Source organism: Buteo buteo, chromosome 19 (assembly GCF_964188355.1).
Source record: "Buteo buteo chromosome 19, bButBut1.hap1.1, whole genome shotgun sequence".
Lineage (NCBI taxonomy): Eukaryota > Metazoa > Chordata > Aves > Accipitriformes > Accipitridae > Buteo > Buteo buteo.
Window position 1 is genome coordinate 473,420 of NC_134189.1, and position 20,349 is coordinate 493,768.

The 20,349-nt window shown below is 53.9% G+C and overlaps 1 protein-coding gene across 2 annotated transcripts; it reads right to left on the reverse strand.

The window, feature by feature from the left end:
• Positions 1–1,260: 1,260 nt before the first annotated feature.
• SEPTIN3 (septin 3) lies at positions 1,261–16,219 on the reverse strand. 2 transcript variants are annotated; one of them, XM_075050784.1, is made up of 10 exons: positions 15,880–16,219; positions 8,861–9,052; positions 8,480–8,608; positions 7,082–7,163; positions 6,566–6,703; positions 6,085–6,202; positions 5,544–5,639; positions 3,395–3,494; positions 2,870–2,921; positions 1,261–1,630 (listed from the first exon to the last, which is right to left on the reverse strand). In XM_075050784.1, the coding sequence occupies exons 1-10, from the start codon at positions 16,217–16,219 to the stop codon at positions 1,495–1,497; spliced, it is 1,383 nt and encodes a 460-aa protein (XP_074906885.1). In that variant the 3' UTR covers positions 1,261–1,494. The 2 variants fall into 2 exon arrangements, with proteins under 2 accessions (XP_074906885.1, XP_074906886.1); XM_075050785.1 differs by lacking the exon at positions 15,880–16,219 and having other exon boundaries at positions 3,395–3,491; positions 8,861–9,042.
• Positions 16,220–20,349: the final 4,130 nt, after the last annotated feature.

The window sequence follows — 20,349 nt, forward strand, 5'->3', positions numbered from 1 at the left end:
GTCTTTACCTTCACTGGCCACCCCCTCCAGGGGAAGGTAAAATGACAGCTTCTCAACAGGACGCAAAATCACATTGATGAGGAGGTGTGAGAGCGAGGGAAAGGGAGGAAACAGTCTGGAGAAGAGGAAGATTCAAGTACTTGGAGAAATGGAGAGACAGAAAGGATCAAGAGCAGAGAAACGGATATGAAGGAAGGAAGCAAGCAAGCAAGCAAGCAAGCTATGGAGGGCTAAAAGGGAATGACGGCAAAAGCACAGGAGAGGAAGACATGGAAGCTGGGAGGGCAGTAGGATGGTGGAGGAGCAGCACAAGCTGAGAGTGCCAGAATAGCAAATGCGGCCACGTCAGTGATAAGGAGGTATCTCTTGTGTTCCCACCACCAGCGGAGACCCAGGGAGACACCCTGGCCCAGTGCTTCTCAATCTACAGCTCTTTGCACTCCTCTAAGATCCTGAAGGCCCTGTGCCAAGCAGGGCTGTCCCTGGGGGAGCTCCTGGCAGGGAACCCCCGTGGCACCATCTTCCCTGTGCTCCCACAGCAGAGGGGCCATGCTGTGGGGGAAAAGTTCAGCTGGGACCTGCCCAGTGCTGGTGGAGAGAGACGCCTGCAATGGGGGATGAGGTGGGGTGACCTCAGGACAGCTTGGTCTGATCTGCACAGGATCAAAAGCCTGTGACACAAGCATGGCTTTTGATCTTAGCGCTGGGCAAGGCAAATGCACCCTCTGCAGCAGGAACACGTTCTTTTCCTCTGGGTTTTGCTTCTTTTGGAAAATATGGCTATTTTCTCCAAGTACTTTGATGCTTCTCAAATAGATGCTACAGCCCAAGAACTAATTCTGTCTCCTCGCACCGGTCACTTCCACTGAACCGCAAAACATGTCAGCCTGTCACTTCTCCCATCTATCCACTTCCAAGCTGCCATTTCCCCTGGGGAAGCCACAGCAAGAAATGGGGATAAAATGCTGGGCCACCATGCTCTCAGACCAACCAGCTGCCTTCCCACCCACCGAGGACCCAAAAGAAATCTCTGCTGCCATCACTTGAAGACACTGTGTGCACTGACTCCACCATCTCTCCTGGAGTCTCTTCTTGCCATGTCTCCAAGTGATAAAAACAGGACCACAGCATGCCCCACACCTCCCACTTCTGAAGCCCTCCTGCCCCCAGAAATCCTTCCCCCCATCCCTATTTCCCCCAGGCAACACACACAGCTGAGACACAGAAACAAGAGAAAGGAAGGTGACAGACAGTCCGCTGTGCAAAAAACAAATGGAGAATGAAGACATTCTGGGAAGGACAGGGGAGACGCCTTTGGTCCCTCTCTGGCACAAAGGCAGGTACACTCATACACACAGGCACTCACACTCGCATCCTCTCACGCACAGGGAGGATGCGCCACATGCTTCAGAGACAGGCCCAAGGTGGAGTCAAGGGTAGCAGGCATGGGTTGTCGTATCCAGAGACACTGGGTGACAGTGGGGGGTGGGTCATTCACAGGTTACTTTCGTGGTTTTCCTCTGTCTCGACAGTCATGGGGGGCAGCCCTCCGTTGTCATTCAGCCGCTTGGCCCTATAGGTCTCATAGTGGATGTTGTGGGTCACTTCTTTTAGGTCCTGAAGGTGGGTCCTGCAGGGGGCAAAGTGAAGATAGGGTTGGAAAGACGATACGATAACCAATATCAGCACAGTCAGTATTAATCTTCTAATGGTTGTCTTATTCCCTGAGATAAATGGAAGATTTCTTCAGTCAGTCTGGCTAATGAACATACCCCTCTTTCTGCATGGATGGCATGGGTGCTATCATACACAATGGAGAGCTGGAGCATTAGCATTCAAGAACACATATGCAGGATGCAGGATATGGGCTGAAATCCCTGGCTGTGCTTGCCGGTGTCCTGCCCTTCTCACACCCATCCCAGTGGGGCAGCTCCTGGCCGTCCTGGTCTGTCAGAGCAGACATGGGCTTATCTGATGTGAAGCAGTGGTGAGACAAGAAGGCACCAGGAGGGTGTATCAGGTCCACTGCAGACCATAACCTGCATAACACTGCTGTGAGCATTGTCCCTAACCTCCATAGAAAGCCTGTGGGCTTGGATTGCTATATGCTTTGTGATGTTGACTTGGTTAGGATGTTTTTACTGGAAGGCTTAAGGAAGGCATGTCTGCTGCAGAAGGTATTGCAGAACAAAAAGAGGGCAGTACGGTGATGTCAAAGCATTGTACCTGGCCAAGTGTATCAACACCACCATACCCACAGGTGGAATGAGCCACAGGGCTCTGGCTTTGAAGTGTTTCCCTTATTTTCTTATTTTTGGTGTTTTTTTAAAACCTTATTGTATTAATAGGGAACAGAGATGACCCTGGATCTACACTCTTCTACAGAATTTGGGGCAGACATCACTTGTGCTGAGACAACTTCATGAAACAGAGCAGAAATAAGACAGGACAATGAAAGCTGAATGAAATATGGAGCTTTTCACTTCCAGGTCGTATGTTCCAGCACATATGGAACCTGGTAGGACACATGCTCTAGGATGTGGTAGTGGCCTCTTTCTCATTGACTCCAGCCCAGACCTGTTGTCAGCCACAAATAGAAGTTGTTGCAACCTAATATCCTTAATGGGATATAAGGGGAGTGGTAGTACATGAAAACTAGCACCTACTTGACATAGTGGTCATGTCACTAAGAGAGGCCCTAGAGTATCTACCACTTAACTCAATCCAACCCTACCCCCCCCCCCCCATAAGCTTTCGCTGCCAGAAATGTACTTTATTTTCCTTTCCATTAAGGCTCTTTCACTATAAGAGGGTCTCAGGAAGACTCCCTGCTCCTCAAGAGCAGACTGGTGCGTGACCATGGCCTTACCTGATGACAAAATCTCGAAGTAGGGCAAATTCACAGTGAGTGAGGTTTTCCACTGAAAAGAAAGCAAGCAATTGTTACATTTGATTTTTTCAACAAAAATGGTTACAGAGCATGGGAAGGTCATCCCCATGGGGCAGGTTCCAGGTGGGCAGAGCCTGTGTACTTCAGAAAGGACAGACAGTTGTCTGAATGCCACACTGTCATGCATCGAGGAGACATGCTAATTGGTGCTGAGCAGTCACATGTGAATTTTCATTTGAAAACCAATGCAACCTCAGGAGCTCAGCTTCACACACTATGGTCTTTGGAGTGGCTCCAGCTTCTGCCAGTTGGCGGTAGTGGTGCCGCCTTGGCCATGGCAGTTCCTTCCCAGCAGAGTGATTTGAGAATCCTCCTCTTGCTTGGTTTAAAAAGTTTATTGCAAAAGGGCTGGGAAGGTAGCCATGGGACATGTTATCTGGACCTTTGTCTATTACTGGGGCCTGCAGAGATACTTTCATCTCCCAGAAGCAAGGGGTTTTTTACCTTCAATGATTCCCCAAGGTGTTTTCCTGCCCAGGACTCTTTTGCCATTCACTTGGTACTCCTTGTCGCTGCCCACTACTGCGAAGGGCATGCTTTCCTGCTGGGGAGAGACATGTGGAGAGACCTATTGAACCCATTCCAGAGAGCAGCACCATCACTGTTCCCCATCCACCTTTCCTCCTCTCAGCTCACCAAATACAAGGCTTTCTCCATGGGAAGAGGTTCTCCAGAGCAACATTTCACTGGCTCTCCTCTTCACCCATCAATGTTATCCCTAGCATTTTGGGCCCTTGCTTTACAGGTGTCCTTGCACCCGCTGAGCTTAGTGGGTAGCTTGCAGCAGTGCCAAGGGCTCTGGAGCAGGGGGCAGAGCTTTTCTGCACCCATCTCCAGTGTTTCTGAAGAGAGGGATGACTGGAGAAGAAGCATCTTGGTGTAACCATGAGAGGGTCTGTGGTGAGTATTTCTCACCAAGTTTGTAGTTCTTCACCAGAAGGAGAGGACTCAAAATAATCCTCCCTAACAAGACATAGGAACATTCAACAAGTTTAATGGCTGAAATGGTTGTACTGAGGAAGGCCAGAAATGGGGTAGGGGTGCAGATTTCCTGGGAAGTGAGACAGTAAGTGAGGCTATTGGGGACCCAGATATCTCTAGGCACAGGGAGAAACCATCCATTTCCAGAGCAGAGGGTGCAGGAGACCCTGCTATCCATAAGGTTGTGCAAATGTTCCTAGATTTACTCTGCTTTATAGATGGCCCTGGGCCTGGGAAAGGACTGCAATTACCACAGGAATGGAGGTTAAAAAGCAGTTTATTTCTTATGTGTGAGACTATCCAAACGTAGGGCAATGATGCTGAAGTGCAGAACAAAATATGGTGCCCTCCTCAAAACCAGAAACACTTTGGAGAAGAAGCAAAACCCATCTAGTCTTCTCCAGAATGTGTGAGGTATTGCCAAATGGGAAATGATTAATTAAGATGGGGAAAGTGGGAACTTCCGTTGGGGCTGTGACAGCTGGGGGAGTTGAAAGGGCAAGTGTCAGGCTGCAATGCAAGACTCCTGGAGTTTCTTGAGGACTGCCATGGAGGTCAATCTATTAATGGCCTAGCCACAAAAATGATGAGTGGGATAATTAAATGCACTAGCATCACAAGGCCAAGAGGTGGTGTCACTACAAAGGCAGACTGGGTTTTTATCCAGGAAGATGCAAGTCTGAGGCACAAAGAGCAGCATTTAGGGAATAACATCAAGAATTTCTGCTACGACTTCAGAGCTCATGAACAAGCAGCGACTGAAGGAGTGGAAGGACCCCACGTGCTAGTCAGTCACAAGATGACCATGAGCCACCAGTGTGATGTAATTGTTTAAAAAGTACATGTGGTCCATGGGCTTAGCAGTTCAGATCTCAGAAGAGACAGGGGAGCATGGGGTACCAGCACCAGTGCTAGAAAATCAAATCAAACCAGAGCAGGCACAGAAAAAAGTGACTAGGAGCATGGACTACTGAGGAATGGGAAGCCCATCCAAAAGAGTCTGCCTCCTTTAGCTGACCAGAAGGTTGGCAAAGGATGACATTGTTTTCTATAAATGCCTTGAGTGGTGGAGGGGACCACTAGGTAGGAGAACTGCTTGAGTCAGTGTTGGCACAAGAACACAAATATAACCCTGGGTACAACCTGGCCATGAACAAACACAGGCTGGAAATTGGGAGTGGGTTTCTAACGCTCTGAGGAGGGAAGGATGGGACAAGCCTTCTCACAGGGGATGGGGGAGCAAAGAACAGGGCTGCTTTTCAGGTCAAGTTTGGTCAGCAGGTGAGAGGGCTCACTGGGCAGTTGTTTGGGACAGAGGCCGGACATCAGCCACACACCAGGCCCCCTTGGTTCTTAATATAGGCTGAACAGAACATTCAGCAAGAGGAGGTGAAACATAGTCCTTCCTCACTCAGCCTACATAGCACCCTGTAGTAATGACCAGGACAAATTAAGCTGGGAAGGAGGAATGACCATCCCTTACTCCATTGCATCTTTCATTCAGGGACCATGAAGCACTTAAAACCTTCTAGTGACACATGTCTGTTTTACACTCATTAAATATGACCAGCCCTCATCCCTCCTTCCCCTCCCACAATAAAATGTTTCCTACCCTGATTTTGTCATTCTCTGTTTTATCCTCCAAGTCCTCATCGAATTCTTTCTGTGGGTAAAACTCGATCCCATTTACTTCTAGCTCTTTGCGCACCTGGGCAGAGAGACATTTTGGAGCACAAAGCAACACAAACCTGAAGGGCAGACAGGCAGGATGGCTGGGCAAACACATCTGGGACATCTTTCCAGCAGGCAGGGGCTGGAGGGATTATCCCCAGGGAATTGTGCAGCGAAGTGAGGACACACAGCAGCTATGATGAGTCTTTTTTCCCCAACCCCAGTTACTTGTCTGGCCCTGCAGTTCCCGTGATAGATCATATCGTGAGATGTCACAGGGATACATGCGTTTCTTCCCCCTCTAACAGATGCCCTCAGAGCCATAAACAACTGCATCTTCAGGACTTACCCACCAACCCAGTGCTGGACTCTGTGCAAGCCCTGGGGACTGTGCTGCAATCCCAGGAAGAAGGATACTGCTCATTTCTCCCACCTCCAAGCTGGGTCAGGGAAGGATCCCATTCAAGAGAGGAGATACTTACTCTTTGTTTGAATTCGGTCTTCTCCTCCAAGGTCATGGTGTCAGCCTTGGCAATAACCGGGATGATGTTCACTACTTTGCTGAGATGTTTCATGAACTCCAGGTCCAAAGGCCGCAGGCTGCAGCCCAAGAGGGAACAACATGGAAGGGGTCACTTTACCCGCCTCGCCTTTCATCCTAGTGACTCTGCCAGCATCAGAGCATCAATGAAACCTCCCTTGTACATACCCTGCTTGCTGCCACTATGGTCTCATCTCCTTCTTCCCATCCATCCTGCCCTCTCCCAAAAAACACAGTGGCGATTCTCCTGCCTGTGTTATCCTAGACTCTTTCAAGCCCTGCAGCACCCGAAGTTAAGCTAAACAGTGGCCTGCCCCACAGGCAGGACCCTTGGGTCTGTGGCTGAGATGGAGCAGTGCAGGGTATGTATCTGGCAGAGAGGCACCAAGGGCTTGAGGAGGGACGAGGGACTGTGTACGTACGAGTGGCCCGTGGGGGAGATGAAGTAGAGGCAGCAGTGCACTCGCGTGTCTGGAATTCGTTTCTTCCTTGCAATATTCACCTCCTCTTTCAAAAATTTTTCATATTGCTCATTGATGTATTTCTCAATAGGCTCCCAGCTGTTAAGGTGGAAGAAAGACAGATGAACAGAGAGGTACAAATCTCCTCATGTTCCTGCCTACAGTGTTCCCGGCTCTGACAGCAGCAAAGCAGGCTCAGGCATAAAAAAACTCCACCACAAGCATCTCACCATCAGCAGAGATGTTCAAGAGTTTCTGTAACTGGGCACAGAAATAGGCACTCGCTCTGTAATGTGTGCATACCTCTGAGCATGCACACAGACCCATGGTGTTCACAATTCCACATCCCCATCGCCAGCCCCCTGAGTGCAATAGGATCCCAGATGCTTTCCAGGCCAAGCAGATGAGAGTCACTCCATATACAATCTTAACTCCAGCCCTTTCTGGGACACAAGGCCTTGACCATGTAAAACTCACCAGTTCTCGTTGTTGATCTGGTCCCCAAATCCCGGTGTGTCAATCACTGTCAGCTTCATTTTGACACCACCTTCTTCAATGACTGAGGAGGAAATTGCAAACAATCATACACCTCCCTGGGGACCTGCCCTATCATGAAACATGTCTCTGTGCCCTACAAGGGAACAAAAGCGCTTTGCCCTCATCCCTGCCCAGCAAGCATGGCCAGGCCAGGCTGGGTCATGCCTCAACAGTCATGACCCCCACTTGCATATCTGACCCCAATTTTTGGTAGCCTCTGCACTAAAGTCACCTTAAACCACTCTGACACAGGAAAAAGGATTTGTGCTCATCCTGTGGCCCAAAAGGTAGTACCTACCTTACACGTCTTGTCCTCCCCTCCAATGCATCTGTCCTGGTTTTGGCTGGGATAATTTTCTTTCTAGTAGCTGGTATAGTGTAATGTCTTGGATTCAGTATGAAAAGAATGTTGATAACGCACTGATGTTTTCAGTTGTCGCTAAGTAGTGTTTATACTAAGTCAAGGATTTTTCAGCTTCTCACGCCCAGCCAGCAAGAAGGCTGGAGGGGCACAAGAAGTTGGGAGGGGACACAGCCAGGACAGCTGACCCAAACTGGCCAAAGGGATATTCCATACCATGTGACATCATGCCTAGTATATAAACTGGGGAGAGTTGGCCTGGGCAGGGGGTGGATCGCTGCTCGGGAACTAACTAAGCATTGGTCAGCGAGTGGTGAGCAATTGCATTGTGCATCACCTGTTTTGTATATTCCAATTCTTTTATCATTATCATTATCGTTATCATTATCATTATCATTATCATTATCATTTTCTTCCTTTCTGTCCTATTAAACTCTTTCACTTTTTTCCTGATTCTCTCCACCATCCCACTGGGTGGGGGGGGAAGTGAGCGAGCGGCTGTGTGGTGCTTAGTTGCTGGCTGGGCTTACACCACGACAGCATCAACCTGAATCTGAGATGATACTCATTACTCTGCACCACTGTAGAAGCTGTGCTGATGCTTTGCCATGAGAAGATGTGCTCTACCAGGCTTGGATGGGACCCACCAATGCAATTTGTATAGACTATTAAGTGTCTGCAGGTGGGAACAACTTACAGCAAGGCTTCATCCACACATGCAGACTAATGTCTTGGCAGAAGAAATATCTGTAACTCTTTTTCTACCCCTCGCTTTTGGCTGTGGCATCAGTGGCATTACTGTTTAAGAAAAGCCTTGGCTGGGTCTGAGGCCAGCTGAAACTGGCACTTGTCCTTTAGCTTCCCATGGAGAAAGGGCTGCCTAATACCAAAGAACTGTTGGCCTAGACTACTGGGGTCTTCTGCAGGACTGTGCTGAAGCATCAGTATTGCCTCCACCCCAGCAGCCTGGCTCTTACCATGCCCGATGGCTTTGATCTCCACTGTCTTGGGGATCTTCTCCTCCCGGTTCCAGCCTGAAGATTTGCGGCTCACCTGGGATTTGAAGAGAGTGTTCACCAGCGTTGACTTTCCCAGTCCACTCTGACCTGAGGATTGCAAAGAGGAAGCTCATGGCATCTGCCACAGCCCGGTGATGATGACAGCAGGCCCAGGGAATGGAGCCAGGCTGGCAGGGGAAGGGGTTGTAGGTGTCTCCTTGCCTTGTGCAGGCTCTCCTTTCCCCCAGAGCAAGCACTGTCAGCTCCCTCATGCCCTCCCTGCAGGGCTCGCTCTCCCACCTGGCCTCAGAGGGCAGTCCCTCGCCATGGTTCCCAGTACCTCAGCTGGTCCCTGCCTACCTACAACCATGATGTTGAAGTCAAAACCTGTCTTCATGGTTTTCTTGCGCATCTGCTCAATGATGGTGTCAATACCAATGTAGCCCAGCAAGTTGGCGTTAATGCCCATGGGTTTCATCGGCACAACTGGTTTTTGTCGCGGCTCTGGGACCAGCTCAGACATGGCTGCTTCGTTTTTGCTGTCCACTGGCCCTGCATGGGGAGAAAGATTGAAAAATCATCATTGAACTGTAACAAGGACCTCTCTTCTGACTTGTCAGAGGGAGAAAAGGCAACTTTGAGCATCCATTTCAAGGGCTACTGAGGATGACTGAATGGCAAGATTTTAGCAGTAAGGCTCTTCATGGAGGAACATCTACTTGAGTTTCCAGCACACTCTTCTATGTATCACTCCAGATGAGGATGTGCAGAAGTGGGGTTCACTGAGCATGCAGTGTATTGACGGCTACCTTCAAACAGCAGGAGCAGACCCAGTGAAGCAGGCTGGGCTCCTAATAGGGTGCCCAAAGCTCTATGTGTGTCTCCTTGGTTTTGCCTACCAGTTCTCACCAGGATCACCAGTGTTTTGCCCCTCCAAGTTTAGCATGAAATTTGCGATGGAACACATTGCAAAAATTATCATGTGTCAAGTCCCAGCATTGAAACAGGTTTTGGGATTTACTGTGAGGACTTGCAAGCTTGGCCCCTGCCAGGGGCGGCTGCGTTACTGGCCATGCTGTGCAAGGTGAGTTTCTCAGTGGTGGAAGTGCAAAGCATGGCCAAAACTTCTGCGCTTGCCTCCTGCCTGTAGATCGATGGTTTTTGTCATGCTCAAGAAACCAATCATCGTGATCAATAAACTAATCATCTGCATGTTTCCCTCCTCACCTCCCCCTCTTCACTTCTTCCATGTAAAACAAACAGGCAAAAAGAAAGGCCCTGCGGGCTTTCTGGCCTCCCTGACTCTTTTTTGGGTGATGGCACGAATTGCTTGGGGCAGGCCCATCCATTTATCTCTGTCTCTTGTCTCATTAGTGAGCAGCTCCCACCCCCTGGGAGGAAGCTGGAGGTTGGGAGAGGACAGGGCACAGAAGAAAAGCTGTAATTGGTGGGGGAGGGAGGCATGAGGGATGAGACTAGAAAGGAAGATGAAAGGGATGGGAATTAATACCTTTCATATACAAACCAGCTGCAAGCTAGAGCCTCTCCCACTCTGATTACTTGACTTCCCCATGCTTTGTCTCATTAGATGGTTATTTTTCCAGGACAGGGGCATCATGTTCTTGCTTGGTAAGCACTCCACTTGTTTTGGATGCCACTTCAGTTCAAGCATCTCACACTAAATTACCCCTTTCCATCATTTCGGCAGAGTTTTTCACTCCTCTTAGCAGAACCTGCTGGCTGCAGAGGAGGATGTGAACGGCCAGGCAAGCAACTGCCATTTGGTGGGTGACACATGCCTCTTGGAGATGAAGATGACTCAGAGGTTACCAGGCTGGGGACACTGATAGCACCGGTCTGGGGTCCCCATGACAGCTCAACCGGGCCAGGCAGAGACTGGGGTTGGGGAGAGGTCAGAGACATTTTGTTCAAGGACAGGCTTAGGCTGCAACAGGCTGCATGGCTGGCTGGTGACCCTGCCTAATATTCTCACATCAAAGCTCCTGTGCAGACACAAGGGCTGCTCTACACAGTGAAGATTTTACATTTTATATAAGCTTTAATATCCCACCATCATGTGCTGAGGCCAGACCTTGCAGAAGGGCCAGCCTTGGCAGGGAGAAGGGTGCCCCCACCCAGCTCCTTTTACACCATGTGGGAAGTCTTTTATGTTAAACTGGGAGAGGGAATCTTCCCTCTGTGTGAGAGGATGGTAGCACAGCCACCTATGCACAGCACTGTGGGTAACGTCTGAAGGTTCTCATACCACCTCCATTCCACCTTGCCTGCAGGGGAGAGGTCTGCTGGAGGATGTGCTCAGAGCGGGGGCACTCTGAGCTATCATCATCCTCTCCTGAAGCAGCGAGCAGCACCCTGGGGCGACCAGAGCACAAGATGGACCATTGGCTTGAGCCAGGCTGGCAATTTGGAACACCTTGTGCTGCCAGGCAGCTGCTGGAAGAGGCAGCCTGCCGAGTCGAGTGTTTCTCAGCTGCAATCCACTCTTACACCCGTCACAGCTAGTCTGTGCCTTTGCTGCTGACAAAGCATCCCCTGGGGCTCCTGTTGTCTTCTTCCAGCTTTCTCAAAGCTGCTGCCAGCCAGGAAAGCCCATCTCTGTGGCACAGCACGGAGGGCCAAGCCAGCCAGCTCTCCTGCACCCTGCCCTTCGCTTGTCCTCTCCTGGGCTGCCCCATGCCACCTGTACCATAGTCACAAGGCTCTGCCGTGCCCCTCATCCTGCTGCAGCATCCACCAGCGTGCAGCCCACGCAGCCCTGCTGGGTGGGGTCCCACCTACCCCGGAGAGAGGGAGAAGAGAGAGGGAGACATGGAATGATGAGGGGACATGGGGCAGGGGGCTGTGGCCCCAGTGAGGCACTTGACAACTGCAGTAATGGGGCCAATAAGCCCCAGAGGTGGACAGGGAACAGGTAGAGGTGGGAAGAAAGCCCAGCTGAGCAGCTGCATGGGGTGGGTGCAGGACCTGGGCCGTGCAGGCTGCAACCGCTTTGCTGCTGGGGCAGTAGCTTGTCCTCAGGGACTCTGTTGCCCTCTCCTTTATTCCTTCAGCTCCTTGTTCTTACACAGGGAGGAGGAAGGAGGGAAGTTGCTGGCAGCCAACCCCAAGGCTCACTAAGAGGTTCATAAGTCATCCCTCAATCTCGCCAAGGGACACTTTGCTCAGAGCCGGCAGATGTTGCTAACTCTGCTGTGGACATCACAATATGTGGCCATCCCTTTGCAGGCTTTGCTGCTGGAGCCAGGAGCTTGCAGTGGCTGGAGCAGGTATTTCAGAGTCAGGCTCCTGAGCACCTGAGACCAGGAGAAAAGATCGCCAGAAATGTCCTTAAATATTTCCTGGATTTTATATTGGTGGTGTCACCCCGGGCGTTTTGATTTTGGACATTCAAGGTCTCGGGGTAGATAACCTCCCTTTCTGCTCTTGGTCACTTGCCTTCCTCTCTGTGTGGGGTGCCTTCCCATACAGCCTCAGGAAGGGAAGCCCCCATTTTGCAAAGAGGTACCCAAGGGCTCAGCTTTCTGCACACGATTTTTCACTTCTTGACTCCAACTGAGGAACAGCCTGCCAGGGAGGTCAGGGTGTGCAAAACCAGGGCCAGAGCTATGAGAGGCACCTTGAGACATGAAACGTGTCTACCTGGTCTCCTGGGAATGGCTCTGTTTTACGTGCAGTAATGCTAATGCTGCAGCGCTCTGACTGACTGGTCGGAAGGGTAGCATTATGCATCCTAGGCATATCCCGTAGCCCCTCCAGCTGTCTGTCCCCTGTAATGAATACAGGATATGGCGCTACAGCCAGCACAGCTGATAATGAATAGGGGGTTAGCGAAGGTTAACCACTTACATCCACCGTTTGCGCTGCCACCCTTTTCCCTGCTGCTTTGTTCTGTGTGCTAAGTGAAGCTCATTCAAGAGGGCAGTTGCTGGTGATGCCTCTGCTGCCCAGTTCCAGGTGGGAGGTGGCCCGGGCTGGGCTGCTGGAGGATAGTCTCTGGATGCTCCACTCAGCTCTGGAGCAGGGAGAGGTGCAGCATCTGGGGCCAGGGCAGGCAGGGCCGGAAGGGCAACGGGTACCTGGAGAGGTCCCAGTGGTCCCAACTAGCTCCTGCTTCTGACACCCACCAATCCACCCCCAGACCTCTCCCTGGAAGGCCGGCGTACCTGGCCAGCAGCAAGCACCGCTACCCCAGCACACCCTTCATGTCTGCCTGCCTCTGATGTTTGCAGCAGCTACCTGGGGACAGAGGTGGCCCTGCAGGTCCCTTAGGGGCTCAGGTAGCGGGGACTGACATCTACTCTGTCCCCATAACCCAGATACAGTCGCATCCCCTCCCCCTGCCTTCCAGTCCTTTGTCTGAGTGGCAGGAGGGAGGGAGGGCTGCAAACAGACGCTCACCACAACCCAGCTTCCAGCAAGGAAAGGCTATTTAACCCCCACATAACACATGGATGGCCTCGCTGCGGCTCTCCTCCCGTGAGGCACAAGGCCATCCGTCCCGCTCCGTCTGGAGGCAGCGATCCACACACGCGTCTCACCCCAGCCCCTTCCACCCACGGTCCCACTCCCTGCAGACATGGAACGGGGAGGGGGGACAGGTTTGGAGCCTGAACGTGGCTGGCAGAAGCGGGCTCTCGGCAGGTGCTGCCAGGTTCCTAGGAAGGAAAGCAAGCAGCTGCTTCAGTAGCACAGCCTCCCTGGGGCTTGCAGCCATTAGGATCTGCTCCTTGCTTCAGATCTGCAGAGGTGCTGGGCTGAGCATCTGTCCACTGGAAAAATCCCTTTTCCCCCTCAGTTTCCATGATGACCCCAGGGCATTTTTTCCAGCTGTGCCAGGCAAAGGCAGAGCCCTGCCGGATGCACCGCCTGACCTCAGGGTGCAGAACAGAGCCATCCTTCTTACCGGATCTTTTTGCCTTGCCTGAGGATCACCAGGCATTTTGAGTGAGGCAGGGAAACTCATCCCAGCCTTTTGGGCTGCTGCAGCCTTCCCGGCAGCAACCTTCCTTCCCCTCAGCGCTCTGCAGAGGGCTTGGGCAGGAGCCCGGCTCTGCCGGGGCTGCAGCGAAATCTAGGGCAGTGTGTGCTGAAGCCTCTCTGGAAATGCAGGAGCTGGAGGTGAAGGGGTTGAGCACATCCCCAGCTCAGTCCAGCCACCACAGGGTTAGATGCTCGCCTCAGCCCTGGCCGTACCCTCGGTGCCACTCCCCGGCTGTGCAGCCCTCGCCCTATTCCACAGCTCGCCTGGGTGGCATGGCTGTATCACAAGGTGAGAGGATGCTGAGCACCCCTGGACCAAGGTACCCATGCCACCACAGCTGCCTGTCCCCCTGCCCGTCTGCCCGCCAGTGCTGGGGCTCCCTGCCCGCCTGCTGGCTCCTGCGCAGATGCCCAGGGAGCGGCACAGGACGTCCCCGCTGCCCCCGCAGCGACTGCCTGTCACTGGCAAGGGACAAGCCAGTCGCCGAGCAGCTTGAGGGCTTTCCCCAGCCGTGGACCAGCTGGGATTATCTTTCTTTCAGAGCAGCCCCGCAACCAGCCCCGCTCCTTCTCCTTCATGCCTGATGCCTGACTGCTGCCACCAAAGGAAAAAAAAAAAAAGAGAGAAGACAAAGCCAGGACCAATTTTCCCCACTGCCCTTTGGGGTTATTCCTCCCCCATGGTCAGAGCTGGGCAGCGTGCGGGCTCTGCGGATGGTGCCGGCACAAAAAGCCCCAGCGGCGTCCCTCCGGCATCGCCCAGCCCTGCCAAGCCCAGAGCATCCTACCTTTGAACATGAAGCTTCCTTTGTCTCCGAATCCTCTCCCAAGGGGGTGGGTCTCCCCCCAGTTTTCTAGGCTGATGCTGGCACAGCACGGTGGGCTACGAGGCTCTGCTTTTAGCTCTCTCTTTCTTCCCTGTGTCCTCTTCTCCCCCCCTCTCCTTCCCCTCCTTCTCCAGTGGCTATTTCAGCGGAGCGGGGATGCTGGTGCTGCTCCTGCTGCCATCGTCATGTGACCTGAATATTAAACATCGCCGCAAAATCTCCCCCCGTGCACCCTCCCCCGGCTCCATCCTGGGCCCCCGCCAGCCCGGGGGGCCACGGCCATGGGGATGGAGGGGCTGCTGCCGATGGGCCCCTCCACGTCCCGAAGGGGCCCCCCTTGCACACCCACGCTGCACAGTCCGTTTCTTGCCCCTTTCTCTCCCAATTCCCCAGCGTTTTCAGCATCTATGCGTGTTTAGGGAGGGGAATATTTAACCCTTTGCAGCTTTGCTCCGGCGGGGCTGGGAAAGGGTGCCTTTCCCCCCTAGGTATTTATTGGGCTCAGGGGATCACAAGGCCTCCTTCTGCTTTCCCAGAGGGAGGAAATTGGGAATGCTTTGGCTCATCAAAAGCAATCTGCCCTTCAGCTCCGCTTGCGGAGGCGTGAGAAACCTTTTTTCCTCCAGCACCGCGATTCCTGGCTGTCAGCCCGCGGTGCAGAGGCAGTGCAAGCGCTGTCCCTTGTGTGTATGTGTGTGTACACACACGTGTGCATGCGTGTGCATGTGCATGTGTGCGGGGAGCAGGGAGAGGTGCTGCCCGTGGGCCATGTTGGCGTACGCAGGTCACATCCCCATGTACCCCGGCGGGCGTACGTGCCTGATGGTGCCCACCTGCATGTGTCTGGTGGACATGCCTGCGCCTGGAGAGCCGTGCGGATGCCCTGGGCTGCTGGGGCCTTTGGAGGCGGACGCCCCTTCCTCCCTCTGCGCTTCCTTCTCCTACATTTGCGAGCCCTGTGCCCCCGTGCTGGAGCACGAACATCTGGGACTGCTCTGGCCCTCCGCTCGGTGGGATGATGGGAGCACCCTTTCGGGGAAGTCCCCCATGTGCCCCCCTGCCACACAGCAGCCCCCTGAGTGGGGGCCGGGCTCCGGGACACCTGGCAGACTCGGCAAGGGTTTTGGAGACCTCTTTTTTCAGCACCTGGGGGCAAAAAAGGAAACTGCACCCGTGCTGGGTTACAGGAGCATTTGGAAATCCCCATCGGCAGATACACAGGCTGGGCTGGGCAGTGGACAGGCTGGCTGCTGACAGACAGACGGATGGACGGGCACCCCAGCGCCCGCAACATCTCCTGACACGGTGCCCGCAGCCGCCCGCTTCCCAGATGGGTGCCAGGCTCACCGCCGCACGGGGTCACCTCCCGCCTGCCCTCGCCCACCCACACTCCCGGTGGGGGCGCAGGGGAAATCGCTCCCCGGGGAGGAAGCACCTGTCCTCCCCCACGTCACCCCACGGGCCCTGCCCCATGCCGAGCCCCACGGCACTGCCGAGGGACCCCGCGGTGCCTCCCCCCCCGCCCACCCCAGCCCGGCAGCGGAGACCCACCGGAGCGTGGCAGGGTGCAGGGCACCCCCATCTTCGTCGGTGGGGAGACCTCGGCCCCACCAGGGCCACCGCGTCGCTGGGGCCCCTCGGCCACCGTCAGCCGGGGGCGAGGGGGGACGGGGGTGACGGGAGCCGGACCCCGCAGCCGCTCCCAGGGGGGCGCCCCTCCGCCCCCGCCAGCCCGCCGCAGGGTGACCGAGAGGCAGCTCCGCTTCGTGGGGGCGGCGGGGGTGCCGAGGGGGCCGTCTCGCCGCGGCGGGGGGCCTGGGATGCGGCTGGGGCCGGTGGGGCCGCCTGGGGCGGGCAGGCGGCTGCGGTGAGGGGTGACGTCCTCCTCCATGGCGGGTGGCTGGAAGCAGAGGTGCGAGGGCGGGAGGCAGGTGTTGCCGGCGCAGTCCAGGGGGGCCCAGGCCTTCCCCGCCACCAGGGCCGCAGCGTCCCGGGGCGCAGCGGTCCCCGGAGCCGCCGTTGTCCGCGGGCCTGAGCCCCCACCGGCAGCCCTGCCGGGCCGGCCAGCCCGCCTCCGGCCGGGGACAATGGGGCGCTTGTGGCCTGCTCGGCACGCTCCCACGCCTGGCGCCGTGGCCGTTCCTGCCCCCAGTGCCTTCCTGGCCTCCGCCACGGCAGCCCCACGCCACGGCAGCCCCACGCCATAGCAGCCCCATGCCGCGGCCCCCTGCCCCGCTCCCATGGTGGGAGGTGGAGGAGCGGTGCAGACCCACCAGGTCAGGCCAGTGCCACCTGCTCCTAAGGATAACGGGTGCGATTTAAAAAAAAACAAAACCAAAATTGCTAAATTTTTGAAATGTTTTCCCTTCCTCTCTTCGTTTTTTTTCCTCAAATGGCAGATTCCAGTTCAACGATTTATGCCCCACTGAAGAAGGTCAGTGTTCACTTGTTGGGTGTTCAGTCGCGTTGATGCTTCTTTCCCTTATTCTGATTTTCTTTTGCTTCTTCATTACTCTGATTATTTCTTGCCAACTTTGGGGCATTTTGGGCGTCAAGAGGGCATCCATTACAGGGGATCAGCTTGCCACCTACACCTTCCTTGCTATAAAACAGCCTTTGAAGGTCAATGTAATAACCAAGGAAGAAAGGAGAAAGGTGTTTTGGTGGGGTGGGATGAGAATACATGTGGTTTGGTGGGCAAATGGGGACAAAGAGAAGGGGAGCCAGGCAGCCATAGCACCCACAGCATGGCAGGGGCAATGCTCGCCTGCCTTCGGGTGGCCAGGGCTGAGGAGCAGAAGGGGAACGACCGTCCTGTGACCCATAGCGAGCCATGGGGAGTGCTGGGGGAAGGCAAGGCTCAGGGCAGTGTAACTTCTCTGCTGCTTTAAAGGCAGAGAGAGAGAAGGTGGAAAGGACCAACCTGATGCTGTGCGGTATTTCCAGCACTAAGTATCTTCTCTGATGCTTTACGTGGTTTAATTCACTATCTGTGACTATTTCCCTCTCCCCTGAGGTCTCTCTGGCTGCACAGGTCCCACAGGGGAGAGACAGTCTCAGTTTTCAGGCAGCTTTTGCCTTCGGCTTAATTATTGCCAGATAGCCTCGCAGCGTAGCCGGCACAGAAACCAGGCGGATGAAGACCTACCGTGCTGTAAAGGAAACCTCGCTGCAGACTGGTCCTTGCTGCCTGCCCAGAGCTGGAGGGAGGCAGCTCCCAGGGGGAACAACAGGAAAATAAAGCATCGGCCATGCTGTTTGCCACACAATTTTATTCCACTGGGGAGGGCTTTGACACCGTTGGCAATGAAGTCCTTCATACCTGTGGAAAATAGCTGGCTTAATACTGATTGCATCAGGACTAAACAGTCTGAAACCTAAGCCAGAGGAGATGAACTAGTTCCTCTCTAGTCCAGCCCTGACCTGTTTGTCGTCTTCCTTTTGCTTGGTTTCTGCGGTGAGTCACAGGCAGAGCGAAGGTGAAAACAGGCAGGAGAGTGTGCAGAGGAGGACACAGAGGAGGGGATGGGGGACCCCCGTGGGGAGCTCCATCGCACCATGGATGCCAGGTGGCCGAGAGCGGTGGTGGCAGACCCAGCCTTTTGTTTTTGCCAGGCTAGTGGTTTTCCCTCTTCTCTTTTGACTCAGCAGCCGAAAGTGGGTTTGGAGGAGGTGCGATTGCAGAGCAGCCTGCCCTGGTGTAGGCTGCGGAGAGCAGGCTCCCCTTCCCATGGGGACGGTTTAACCTGCAAGACCCTTAGCTCCAATACAGAGGGTTTTATTGCTACCCCATGGCTCAGCTGCAGTCCGTTTGCAGTGCAGTCCCAGCTACGAGGGAGTTGAGGTGAGGAAGCAGGTTTCCAAGCTGGCGCTTGAAGATATGGCTGTGTTGTGCCAGAGGGCAGAGGACATAAGCCATGCAGCTGAGGGTGGCATGTCAGACCATGCAGCCCAGCCCCAAGGCATTTCCCTTTCGCAGCCCCAAGTCACCAAGGCACAAAAATACATGGGATTTACCTGTTTCAGGCTGCACCTGCACTTTGAGCCTTTGCTTGCCAGGGTTAGCATAACTTTGGGCACAGGAATAAACCCACTCACTGCATTTCCCTGCTGAGCAAGACTCCCCAGTTAGGGTACTTGCATCATGATTTCTGGTTTTTAGCTGAATGGAAGGACTCTCAACTTGTCCTCTGGCTGAAACAGAGCGAAAAAGCTCCTGCCAGTGTGCCTGGTTTTGGTGTAGAAGATAATGGTGATACGATTGCAATCCAGTGGATGGAATGTCCCAGAAAGACCCAGGATGTCCTGACCTATTCCTTCCTCAGCCAAAACCCATAGAGCTAAAAATTAACTTTCACCCCCAGAGAATTACCAATGGAGCATTGCTCACTCTAACCAGCCCAGTGCATTCTCCTCCTTTCTTTGGGAATGGAGGAGAAAACTTCCGCTGACAGGTTCACAGGAGAGGCTGAGTGACATGAGCCCATCCAGGATCTGTGGCAGATTTGGGCAGCTGGCCCAAGGGACTCCTGCTGCCCAAAGGAGCCATCAGGGACTACGGCACAAAGCTGGCACCCCGGGAGAACGCTGGGGATGCGGGTCGCCCCGATATTGGCAGGTCCATGCGACGGCATGGGATGCGCAGGCATGTGGACATGGGGTGGTGCACCAGCTGACACCCCTGGGACATGCAGGAGTGGGGCACGCAGGACCCCGCTGTGTCCAGTGCTCACAAGTAGCACCGCTGCACCTACGGCATCCGAAGAGTGGGTGTTGGGGTGGGAGGAGAGGTGAGGAGAGGCTCTTGACACAACCTCCTGCCACAGGTTCAGAGCTCTCCCAAATCTCCCTGTACACAGTGAGCACTGCACTGGGCTGGCAAGGAAGGAGAAGATGTGAACGTCCCTCTTAGCCCCAGCATCACACCTTCACACAGCACTTTGGTAGCCAATCAGCCCCAGGGCAGTGCAGAAAGTGCAGGTAGTCTATGAACATGGGATTTTGTGCCAGACCCACATTATACAGTCCAGAAAGCAGAGGTGGTACAATGGGCCCATTTCACCAACAGGCTCGGTGTCCCTTCTCAGAGACATGCAGGGAAAGGGGGTTGAGGGATGCTTCACAGCTTTCGTTGGGATGACAGTTAAGGAAGAGCCCATCCATGCCATAGGACTCCGGAGTGCAGAGGACTGAACAAGTGCAAGTTACCTCCCAGACTATCCGATCTCACTCCGCGGCAGAGGAGCAGAAGGTCAGGCAGATCGGGAGAGGCTTATGTGCTAAGTGTGGCAACACCCCTTCATGGAGGGCTGCAGAATATTCTCAGCTTGACATGGGACTTGGGCAAACTTCTTTAGTAAAGATCTTTAATTTGAATGTAGTGCATCTGGAATGGATGGATGAGTGGATGGATGTTCTCCATCTCCCAAACAGACACAGAGAAGCAGTGCACCTTTAGCAGGGATAAAGGCATTCAGTCTCTGGGGCTCGCTAAGCCCTTGGCCCCTCTGCACAGAGCTTCAGCAAGCTTACCATCCCAGCACCAAGGGTGAAGAGCTTAGCTGAAGCAACGATCTGGGTTGAAATCCCATTTATTTCCCCCAAAATACCCACTGGACTTAAACAGGCTGGGTTAGATTTAACCCAGAATATAGGAGTAAAAGGCTCTGTATCCCTTTGCAAGCCTAGTACCCCTGCAGAGACCTTTCCTACTGAAGGTCATGTCAAGGTGCCAGGTGGCTCAAACTCAAGTGATTAACAAGGGACCTTTCATTTGAGTGATTCATCAGTCTCGGCCATGGGGAAGAGCAGAAGTCCTTGGCTGGGTGAAGGGCTGTGAGCACGTGGGAAGCCCTGAGCCTGCAGTGCCACACAAACCTTGCCTAAGAAGCAAAGGGTCAGAAAGGTAAGTATGAGACCTAGATCAGCAAAGCACAAAGTGACGATCAGCCCTGCTTGTGCAGGGCAGGACTGTCATCCCTACCGAGAGGAGAGGGTCTTCTGGACTAGATGGGCAGCGTG